The 12,048-nt window shown below is 37.9% G+C and overlaps 1 protein-coding gene across 4 annotated transcripts in view; it reads left to right on the forward strand.

Annotated features, from left to right (window-relative positions):
- Nucleotides 1-6,742, forward strand: part of NCKAP1 (NCK associated protein 1) — a 91,290-nt gene extending 84,548 nt beyond the window's left edge. For all 4 annotated transcript variants that reach the window (XM_049773543.1, XM_049773544.1, XM_049773545.1 and 1 more), the window contains 5 exons: nt 1,249-1,342; nt 2,692-2,808; nt 3,343-3,452; nt 4,159-4,248; nt 5,833-6,742. In XM_049773543.1, the coding sequence (XP_049629500.1) occupies nt 1,249-1,342; nt 2,692-2,808; nt 3,343-3,452; nt 4,159-4,248; nt 5,833-5,949 (528 nt within the window). In that variant the 3' untranslated portion in view covers nt 5,950-6,742. The remainder of the gene's footprint in view (nt 1-1,248; nt 1,343-2,691; nt 2,809-3,342; nt 3,453-4,158; nt 4,249-5,832) is intronic.
- The last annotated feature ends 5,306 nt before the right edge of the window (nt 6,743-12,048 follow it).

Genomic DNA, 12,048 nt, shown 5'->3' on the forward strand with positions numbered 1-12,048 from the left:
TTTAGATTTTAGTTTTGGGGCTATATGCTTAGCTCTTACCATCAGCAGTCATGTAGCAGTACTTGAGAAATCATATGCAATGCTGGGGATTGAACCAGGTCAACAGCTTTCATAGCAAGCACTTCAACCCTTATATCTTTCTGTCCTCTAAGTAGTCTTTAATTTTAGCTATTTTGTGTGTGTGTGGGGGGGGGCGGTCACACCCGGCAGCGCTCAGGGGCCACTCCTGGCTCTACACTCAGAATCAGTCCTGGCTGGCTTGGGGGACAATATGATGCCAGGATTTGAACCACCGTCCTTCCGCATGCTAGGCAAATGCCCTACCTCCTTACTATCTTTCCAGCCCAATTTTAGCTCTTCTTAATTTGGGACTGTAGTACTTTTTTTTGGCTTTTGGGCCACACCCGGTGATGCTCAGGGGTTACTCCTGGCCATGAGCTCAGAGATCGCTCCTGGCTATGGGATGCTGGGGTGTCGAACCGCTGTCCATCCTAGGTCAACGCGTGCAAGGCAAACACCCTACTGCTGCACACTCCAGTCCCTGTAGTACATTTTTAATTCATTTTTGTATGTAGAGTATTGAATCAAAAGCAGCTTTGTATATAATTAAATCAGTGGCTTACTTATTTTGAGATGACAGGATTGTGTTTGATTACCTGTATTGTTGTTGCACTAGATTGTTCATTTTAGTTGATTTTTTAAACTGAGTTATTGGGCAGTTAAGACTATCTTTAATATTTGAAATCCTTATACCTAAAATTTTTATCAATAGAAATTTTAATTATATATGTAGTGCCTGTATTTCACCCCCTGGAACTCCCCCAAATAATTTTGTAGATAGAATTAAACATTAGGTCACTGTGATTTTAAAAATAATAGACAAATACCTAGTAATCTTGATTTGTTTGTGTTTATTTATTAGTATCTTTTGACTTAACATCTTATACCCATATTTCCATGAAAAGTAATGTTTAGAATGATTCTGTTGAAATTTTGCCACAGAAAGAATACATTATTTGATCTAATAGTAGGAAATTATAACCAGCAACTCTTCATAAAGTAAATTACTTGTTTAGTGTATGTATGTATGTATTATATACATTTTGCTTTAACCAGATTTTCAAAATACTTTAATGTTTATGTGTACAGTCTCTTAATAGTGTCTTGGTTCTTATTAAAATAAGATTGTTATAATTGGTTAGAATATTTCTACTCTATATTACGTATTTATTACATTTTTTTAATTAGGTTGCAATGAATGTATATGAGTTATCGTCAGCTGCTGGGTTACCTTGCGAGATTGATCCTGCTTTGGTAGTAGCTCTCTCCTCACAAAAATCAGGTAAAATGCAGTAGTAAATATGTAGGAGGTTTTTTTTTTTTTAAATGTCTCTGGATACACAGACATAGCATCAATACTTAGTATTCAAATACTGTATATGACTTTTCTTGAAATATATCAATACTCTTAAGACAAAATCTCTGTATTTTGGAGCTTACATTATAGCATAATCATCATATAGAGAACTAAGCCAAAGTCTAAGCGAGATTAATAATAAGACCATTTATTATAGAAACAAAAGTTGAGAGGATCAGGGTCTGAGCCTTGGGACAGTCCTAAATTTTAAGATCTCATAAAGAGAAGATTTTATTGGGATTTTATTGGGAACAATGAAATCAGATAGCTGGAATTTGGGATAAAGTGGATAGCCTGTTTTTTTTTTTGTTGTTGTTGTTTGTTTGTTTTTAAGAAGGGGAAATAGCAGATTGTCCAGTATATAAAAAGTTGGTGTCAAAAGATGATGTCTGGTTTTACTTGGACTATCGCTATATTGAGCATTATTGCATAATGTTAATCTTTTTAAAGGACTTTAAGGCCAGCCTTAGAAATGTAGTCTCAGGATTGGAAAGAGAGTATGTTGGGTAGGACACAACATGTGGCTTGCATGTGGTTGACCTGGGTTCTATTTCCAGCACCACATATGGTCCCCCAACCCCTCACTGGGAGTGATCTTTGGTTGAGGAGCCAGGAGAAAGCCCTGAGACCACTGGGCATGGCAAAAAATTTTTAATGTACTATTTTGAATGTGCTAGGTTTATCTGGATTTGTCAACCAAATAAATAAGATTTTCGGTTTCTGGTATTAATGCTCCCTTGCATGTTACATGGTACTTAGTTCATCATATATTTCAGTTTAACATTTTAATTTTTCATTCATGGAATACATTAACTCTGGTCACATGGGGGATAGTTATGTTTTATAAATAATCAAATTTTAAAAGCATGTATTTTATTATGTATATTTTTATTGGTCATCTTTTTATTACATATGGTGGTAAATAGTGGGGTAACTAAATGTTCCCAGGTACAGGTGCCTAAGTGCCTAAATAAATGACAATTTGATTGCTTACTGAAATATTTTAAAAGGGTTTATATTAAAAATATTTAGATCATTAATATTTTATCATGTTTTTTCTGTTTTCTAATATGAGGATGTTAAAAATCCTTTCTGTTATTCTAAATATTAAATTTTAAAGCAGTCTGTGTTTGTTGGGACAAAATTACCAGTTTTAAGTCAGAAAATATATTATGCAGAAACAAAAATTTTTTTCCTCTGATTTGAACTATCATCAACCCTGAACTAATTCTTAAAAATTTACCTTGATTTTATCTTAAACTGTTCTTCCTTAGAAAACATAAGTCCAGAAGAGGAATATAAAATTGCCTGCCTCCTCATGGTCTTCGTAGCAGTTTCTTTGCCAACACTGGCCAGTAACGTGATGTCTCAGTATAGCCCTGCAATAGAAGGTAATATGTTTAAAATGTTTTGGGCAATGGAAATGTCATGAGTATTGGAGTAATGGGTTACTTGACACTGTTCAGTGATTTTCTTTTATAATAGAACATAACATAACCACTTATAATCTATGTAGCCTTAAATCATTCTATTTTTATTTTTCTAAATTTTATACTCAGATGTGTGAGTTGGATGTAGGTGAATCTGAAGTGCCTGAATGTATATGTGCAGGTATCGGTGAGGAAGTTTGAAGCTTTTAGGTCCACTTTAAGGATTAATGAGAAAATGTAAAATAACTAAACACTTCTTTAGTTTCTTAAGATACTATAAAGTTAATATTTTAGAAGATTTGAAATTCTATTCATTTAATACTGACATCCTTTGCTCTCTTGCTACTCTTTAAAAATAATGTACCCCACAAAGGGAGTAAGATTACATAGGCCCAACTTTAATTTTAATCATGCCATATAGATTGTCAGGTCAATAAATATTTTATTCTTTCATTTCATATTTTGTGATCTCAAGCCTTATTTTCACTTTCCCAGGCCATTGCAACAATATACATTGTTTGGCCAAAGCCATCAACCAGATTGCAGCAGCTTTGTTTACAATTCACAAAGGAAGCATTGAAGACCGTCTTAAAGAATTTCTGGCGGTAAGAATTGTCACATAGCGAGTACATTTTATAAATAAAATTAAGGGACTGGGGAGATAGTACAAGAGTGAAGGTGCAGGCCTTGCATGTGGCCCATGCCAGTTTGATCTCTGGCACCACATAATCCTGAAGCATTGTTGGGTGCATTCCTGAAGGTTCCTGAACACTATTGGGGTAACTGGCAGTCAATCCCTGGCATGTCAGGTTCAGAGCAGAAACTGTCTTTGGACCCTTAGCTTTGAGTCACCAGCTGCCAGTTGGCTGCCAGTCCTCAGGAGGTCCATACCCTGCCCCACTGCCCCACACCTTCCAAGCATTGCTTAAGAGACTCCAAAAAGTAAATTAGAAATCACAATTATGAGAATGACAATACATTTTGTATATAAAAGAGGAACAGGTAAAGTCAGGGCATTAAAATCCAGGATGAATTAATTTAGATGGTTTTGTTTGTTTGCTTGCTTGTTTGTTGTCACATTTAGCAGTGCTCATGACTTAATCAGTGCTCTGTGCTCAGGGATCACTTCTGGCTGGCTTGAATGCAGAGAATTTTAGCTCATCTTATTTGTTACTTAAGTAATTATACTACATTTTATATATCATTAAATGATGGAAACATGTCGCAAATTGAGCATACTGAAAGTAAAACAATAGCTATTGAATGTTTTATTTTAAATATTTTAATATATATATACTCTTATCTTTCAAGCTTGCATCTTCCAGTCTACTGAAAATTGGCCAGGAGACAGATAAAACAACAACAAGAAATAGAGAATCTGTTTATTTACTGCTAGATATGGTAAGTGTTATTTTAATTTTTACTAACAGTGAAAGTGTCAGTCATTTCTGATAGTCCTTTTTTGGCATTTTATTAATTAAATAACAGCTAAAGTTCACATAGTTTCTAAAGACTGCTGAAAAGACTTTTTCCTTCCTTGCATTTTTATCATAATGAACATGAAAATCAGATAAAAGCTAGATAAAAGATTATTACACCTATGGATGATATTTTTTTTCCATGTTGTTGGCCTCATGCCCAGTGTTCTTAGGTACACTGGTGCTCAGCTGACCTGGCTTAAAGGTGTGTGCTTGGAACTGAGGCCAGGGCCTTGCAGAGCAATGCATGTGCTACACATATGGTGCATAATAGGGAACTTTTGACTAATCCAGGTTTTCAGTCTGTTGAAAAACCTTTGGGCCTTGTATATTGTCACTATGTCAGTTTCATGTCTAGGTTTTCAATGGTCTTTTTTCTTACTTCAACCGTCTACATAGAATTTTTTATGATACAATTTTTTTTTGTTTTTTTTTTTTTTTTGTTTGTTTGTTTGTTTGTTTTTGGGCCACACCCGGCGGTGCTCAGGGGTTACTCCTGGCTGTCTGCTCAGAAATAGCTCCTGGCAGGCACGGGAAACCATACGGGACACCAGGATTCGAACCAACCACCTTTGGTCCTGGATCGGCTGCTTGCAAGGCAAACGCCGCTGTGCTATCTCTCCGGGCCCCAATTTTTTGGTTCTTGTCAGTGTCTGCTCTGTTTCTGTCATGGGGCTCTTCTCAATAATTCCTTCACATATCTTTTCTATTCTAATGATTCTTCACACCCTATAAATATCTTAGGTAATTTTTCAGATAAATGTTCCTATTATTTGGCCTGCCTTACTATATTTCCCTATTTTTGTTGTTGTTTTGGGACTATACCAGCAGTGCCCAGGTTATTATATACATATATTTGGGATCCTGGGCCTCAAACCTAGGTCACCCACTAAAAGGCAAAGGCCCTACCACCTGTCCAATCTTTCCTGTTCTCTTTCTTCCCTTTTGAACTTTTGTAGATTTTGTAGCTTTCCTCTTCTTTACACTTTTTTTTTTGTTGTTTGTTTTTGGGCCACACCCGGTGGTGCTCAGGGGTTACTCCTGGCTGTCTGCTCAGAAATAGTTCCTGGCAGGCACGGGTGACCATATGGGACACCAGGATTTGAACCAACCACTTTTGGTCTTGGATCGACTGCTTGCAAGGCAAACACCGCTGTGCTATCTCTCTGGGCCCTCTTCTTTATATTTGATCTTATGTTTTCAAGCTTAGTCGAAGGTCCCCTGTTGGACCTGATGGTATTGGTCATGCATATTCTAGACACATTAATCCTTTTATTTTATTTCTAATATATAACGGAGGGTGTGACTTTGCTCAATAGGTTCCTGTTGATTAATTGATTTTAAAAAATAAAAATAACACCTTTTAAATTAGAGCATATTTAATTTCAGATTTTAATATGAAATATTTAATTAGAACAATTTAGAAATAATGGTATACGACTTACTATTAGTTATTCCCCTTGAAAATAGCTAATATTGGTGCTTTTTTTTTTTTGGAATTTTTCAGATTGTGCAAGAATCCCCATTCCTAACAATGGATCTCTTGGAATCTTGTTTTCCTTATGTCTTGCTGAGAAATGCATACCATGCTGTTTACAAGCAAAGTGTTACATCTTCCGCATAAAATATCTACTGACTGAAGACAAGCACATATTTTCTGTTGCCTCAGTTTTATCTGTAAACAGTGGCACTATTTTAATCTTAAGGCCTGGAAAATAGTTCTGTGGATTACAAATTTCTTTCTTATGGTTGTATTTTTTGATCATTGATTTCTTAATACGGTTGTACTGCAGTATATTTGATTTTCTTGCACATTCACTGTATTCACTAATACTATAATTTTAGAGTATCATTTGAAAAGCATACATTATCTATGTTTTTCACATTTGATAATGAGAAAAGCTTTTGCCTGTTTATTTCTGAAAAAGAATTGTATTTAGTGATTATTTTAGATAGTGATATCATGGCATCCATCTGTGTGTAAATTATTTCATATAGGAAAGAGTTCTGATCTGTAACTATGGTTCTAATGAAAACAAAAATATGAATGTGCATTTCTGTGCTGTTATGAATACATTTCTTCATTATTTTAGAACATTTGCCAAACTAAATACTGTAACACTATAACATTAAAAAAATGTTAAAGGACTGCTTAACGCTAGAAGCAGGTTATGTTCTGAAATTCTAAAACAGCAGCGTATGTTGTTGCTTGTATAAAGCCTAGTGATAATTTTGAGATTAACTTCCATGGTGCCCTGTTGGCATTAGCACTACCATTGTACCCTGCTGTATAATAAACAATCTTAGCATTTACCAACTGTTGATACAAATGTTAGTCCCTAACCACTTTTTATATGTTTTAAATTTTTGAAATTCAAGTGTACCTGCCATAACATAAAATAAATACTAGACTATCACAGTTTGAATGATTTTTTTTTAACTGGGATCCTCAGAATTTTATTCAATACTGTGAAATTTCAGTTTAAAGCAAACTCTAGGAATATCCAAATAGAGTACTTGATCCTAGATCAGCTATTGACAGGACCTGTTTGGAATGTTTCAGAAGCATTCCATTGAAAAGAATAATAAAAAGAAAACAATTTATGTAACACTAAAACAATTTTAACACTAAGAAAGAGAAACATAGGAAGCTGGTATACCATTAGCTTGTTAATTGGTTCATATGATCTAAGGGTAGTTAACTTGAAAGAATAGAAAAAAACTAAAGATTGAGCACAGAAAAGGTGGAAAAGTTATTGCTAACTACTACTTGATTGGTGAAGGAGAAAGGGATAAAGGGCTATTTATTGCTGGCTTATATGGAGGGCAGAACACCTCATTTGGTATAAAAACTAACCCAGTATTTTGCTCTTTTGACATTGAGTCTATTTTTCTTTGTCCCCTAGCAAAGGGGATGCTTTGGTTCAAATCTAGAGGACCAGCTGATAAAGTATCTTTTTTTAAGCAGTTGATTGATTGATTGATTGATTGATGATTGTTGATCCACACCCAGTGATGCTCAGGGGTTACTCCTAGCTCTATGCTCAGAAATCACTCCTGGCAATCTTGGAGGACCCATAGGGGGGATGCCAGGAGTTGAACCAGAACTGCCTGAGTTGGCATATGCAAGGCAAATAAATGCCTTACCACTGTGCTATCTCTCCGGCCCCTGATAAAGTATTTCTCAACTTTATACTTGACTATCAAACTAAGCTTCTCTGTGTTCAAGAGCTCCTTATGAATATGTGGCTAATTTGGGTTAGAAAGAAAAAACTGCTGTGAAGTCAGTTATAATGTGTTCTTTGGCTACAGACTGGAATGATATCAAGGTATAAGATTATCTAACTATTTTGTCTGGTTTCTTTTGTGTATAATTTCTTTAGTCTGCACTTAATGTAGGGAATAGTCACTTATCTATCAAAAAATTTCAGCAGGCTCCCCGAGAATTTCTTTAAAGGGAAGAAAAACCTTAGTGGAATACTTTCATACTCTGAACTAGCCAGATTAAACAGTGAAATAGAGATTAAATGTTTTGAACTGTTTTTATCCTAATGTGGTAAGAAACTTCTCTTTTTTTCTTATTCACAAACTAAGTGGTGGCCACAGTTTAGCTCCTCTGCATAGACTCTGATATTGGTCATCACAGTTGGCCAGTGAATTCATGATAGGGAAGGGAGTCTTGGTGAACACAGTTCCTTTCTAGAGATTGAGTGAAATAGCTGTAGACCTTGAGATGACATCGAAATGGTCTTGGCAGAATTTCCTGGGGTCTAACAATAAACAGCAGCTCATTGGCACAGGCCCTGAGATTACACCAGTGCCGATAGGGCCAGGGATGGAGCTGCTATGGTGGCTGTTCACCATGCAGAGGAAGGTGTGAGACTTGACAACCTGTTTCCCTCCAAAACCTTGCTGGATGGGAACAATGGAGTGCTTGGCCATCATGATGCCATATAGTTGACAGCGACATTGGGTCTCATAACATGCAGAATGATAGATGTGTCTTGTAATCCTCAGTAATAGGAGGTGTCTTGTACCTGGTTCTCTCTAACTCTGCTTTTATACCAATACACTCTATTTTTTTCTTTTTCTTTTTAAAAAATATATTTATTTAAGCACCTTGATTATAGACATGATTGTAGTTGGGTTTCAGTCATATAAAGAATACCCCCCTTCACCAGACTTCACACGTTAGACTTTAGACTTCACACTGTAAAATAGCTTCATTGAAGGATGACCCTCAGGAAAAATTTGTGATCTCAGAATCCTTGATGGATAACAACGAAGCTTTTGGTCTTTATTACCTTGGTCATGTGATCCAATTTAGGAATGGAATTCACACCTCTAGGAGCTCTATGGCCCACGATCCTGACTCTGGACTCACTTCCAAAGCTGCTGCAGAAAACTGCAGTGTCCTTTCCTGGGCTTTAGGACCTTAGGCCTTTTTTTAGCACTGGCATCTTCTAGGTTGTCGTCGTCGTCATCATCATCATCATCATCATCATCATCATCATCACCACCACTGACTGGGGTCCTTTTGGAGAGAAACCTGGAATTTTTTGGAGGGGCCACACCCAGTGATGCTCAGGGGTTACTCCTGGCTCTACACTCAGAAATCTCTCCTGGCAGGCTTGGGGGACTATATGGGATGCCAGGATTCAAACCACTGTCCTTCTACACACAAGGCAAACACCCTACCCCCATGTTATCTCTCCTGCCCAAAACCTGGAATATTTTTTAGATGCATCTCCTCTGACTAACAATGCTTTATGTCAGACCTACTTGAATATCTTCTGTTTAGTCAAGGTCCCAACTCGATACAACTCTCAATGAATGTGCTGTTTAGAAAAAGAGCTGGTGGCTGGATTGAGTGACCCCATGGTGTTGGAAGAAAGCAGCTCTGTTCTTTGTTGAGTTCTAGGGCATGAGGTTCATATAGGTGAAGATACTTGTAGGAGTGGTAGTTCACTGTTGACACAATCCTATTCCTTTGCTTACTCCCAATGAAATGACACATGTCTGCAGAATTCGAGGATAAGATGTGGATGAGAGAAAATTTTTTTTTTTTTTGGTTTTTCAGGCCACACCCATTTGATGCTCAGGGGTTACTCCTTGCTAAGCGCTCAGAAATTGCCCCTGGCTTGGGGGGGACCATATGGGACGCTGGGGATCGAACTGCGGTCCTTCCTTGGCTAGCGCTTGCAAGGCGGACACCTTACCTCTAGCGCCACCTTGCCAGCCCCTGGAGGAGAGAATTTTAAAACAAATTGACACAGGAGCGCAAATATTGGTGAGACACAAAGTTATTCCATGTCAGTAGCCAAGAAGAGGGCCATCAGAAAAATTATAAAGTGGCTACTCAGGTCATTAGCCTGAAATAGAAAACCATCTTTTCCAGCCAAGCGCTTTGAGACACTTAGCCTTAATCTTATCCCTTTGCAGAAATAACTTCCACACTCAAGCTGGTCTGATGTTCTTATGTCACCAGGCACAGGGATTAGTGGTAGGCCTTGAAATGTCAGTATAATGTCTCAGCTTAAGATTGTCCATTAATTTAGCTGGCAGCTGATCAGAGTGAGCACCGACAAGACTACTCCGAGGCTTTTAGAATAGTGGAATACTCTGCGAATAAATATCTTCTTCATTAGAGGTCGCAGAAGCCAGAATGTGATTGGAGAAAGCAGGTGATAACTGACCTCTTCAGTGAGTTCTTCTATTCCTGATGTGTCCATAGCCATGTTCAAGTATTGTTGGCAAATGAACTAATACCCTAACTCTGGTCTGAAGGATAAACTCCTGGTTGACATAACTTTAATTATACTCTCATTAACTATAAGCCATATGTCCTAGAAAAAGTCTAAACATTTCATTTTGTACCAAAAAAACTGCAGTAGGAAGGTATGTATGGTTTCAAAGATAGCTTCTAAATCTTCCAGGTCCTACATATTAATTTCATGGTACCTTTTAAATAAGAAGTTCTAATAATCCGTGCAGAGTGAGTCCTCAAATATGAGTTTGTCTCTGAGAAGAGATTTTGTATTCCTGAGGGGCACCCAGGTAGCAGTGCTCGCACATTACCTAACTAACATAGTTGAGTTTCTAACTTCAGTGAGCTCAATTGGTTGTGGAGTTTCTGCTTTTTACAAAGGTGTATTTGAAAGGGGAAATGGGGTAATAAATGCAACTTTGGGCACTAGAGGGATCCTTGCACAAGAACAATCACTGACACAGCAGAAAACACACATGCATATCCAATGGGCATTTCTGTAGCATCTGTTCAGCTGTCAGTCCTTTTAACTTCACAGATCAAGGGTTACTCCTGGCTATATGATCAGAAATCGCTCCTGGCTTGAGGGGACCAGATGGGAAGCCAGGAGATCGAACCGAGGTTCGTCCTGGGTCAGCTGCCTGCTCTACCGCTCCAGCCCAACTTCAACAGTATTTTATTCAAGGGGAATAGTCACTAGAGAAGGACTTATTCCTTACCTTTTTCACCTTGAAATTAATAATAGGATCTTTCATGTTTCAAATGACAAGTCCTAACCTGAATTAGGAAAGGAGAGAATATGATTTTCTATTATAAATAGTATGAATACCACAGTGTGTGACCCAGCACCCTCCTCCAATAAGACAGCATTAACTAAAGCAAAGTCTAATGGTATAAGGACTGAAACAACCTATTCATTGTTACCTGTTACTCCCAATATGCAAGGATGGAGAAATAAGCCAATAAGATGAATAATAGATGGAATGGACAGGAAAAAGCATCTGAGTGTGAGAAAGCATCCAGACGTCCCTTGCTCCTATTAATTTTACTAGATTTCTATTCCGGGCAGCCTAGACTATCCTATGCAAAAATGACTTTCATTAAACATTTGTTAAATGGAAGCCAAGGCATTGTGCCCTAAATGACAGGTATACTATGCAGTCAGATAACTGACATCAGAGTTTCCAATATGCTAGAGAAAGGTAGAGGTTTGTTTCACTTCTCTCACACCCTCTCCCTTTGTTATTAATGTTGTGGTGACCCTGGTTTATATTCGCACATGCGCTTGCGCGCGCGCGCACACACACACACACACACACACACACACATACACACACTTCACTGGGTGCGTACACGGAGTTATGCTTGTGATGCTGACATGTGAATCCCCTTTTGTTGTGCTTGCAAACTTCCTCATTGGGATTGCACTCGGGCACACTCGAATCATACTTGTGCGTTGTTCCAATCCTCATGCATATTCTTGTGAGGCTTATTGCATTTCCTGGCTCTGGTATTCACACCTAGCTTTATTTTTTTTTTGGGGGGGGGGTGACACGTGGCAGCGCTCAGGGGTTACTCCTGGCTCAACGCTCAGAAATCACTCCTGGAAGGTACGGGGGACCATATGGGATGCCGGGATTCAAACCACCGTCCTTTTGCATGCAAGAGAAACGCCTTACCTTCATGTTATCTCTCCGGCCCCAACACACCTGGCTTTTAATAGGGTTTCCTGAGGGATCACACACCAGGCTGCAGTATGTCTAGGAGTTGCTGAGCCGAGGATCATAGGTAGCAAGAGTTGTCAGGATCACAGAGAGCACCTGTGATCAATGGAGAGTTGACTTGCAGCCTCCTGAGCTATTCCTCTAGCTCTGTTTTTTGATATTTCATCATGATCCTACTGGAAGCTTTGGTGCTGATCATGTGATGCTGATAATAATGATAAAACAAAGACTA

Source organism: Suncus etruscus, chromosome 5 (genome assembly GCF_024139225.1).
Source record: "Suncus etruscus isolate mSunEtr1 chromosome 5, mSunEtr1.pri.cur, whole genome shotgun sequence".
Taxonomy (NCBI): Eukaryota; Metazoa; Chordata; class Mammalia; order Eulipotyphla; family Soricidae; genus Suncus; species Suncus etruscus.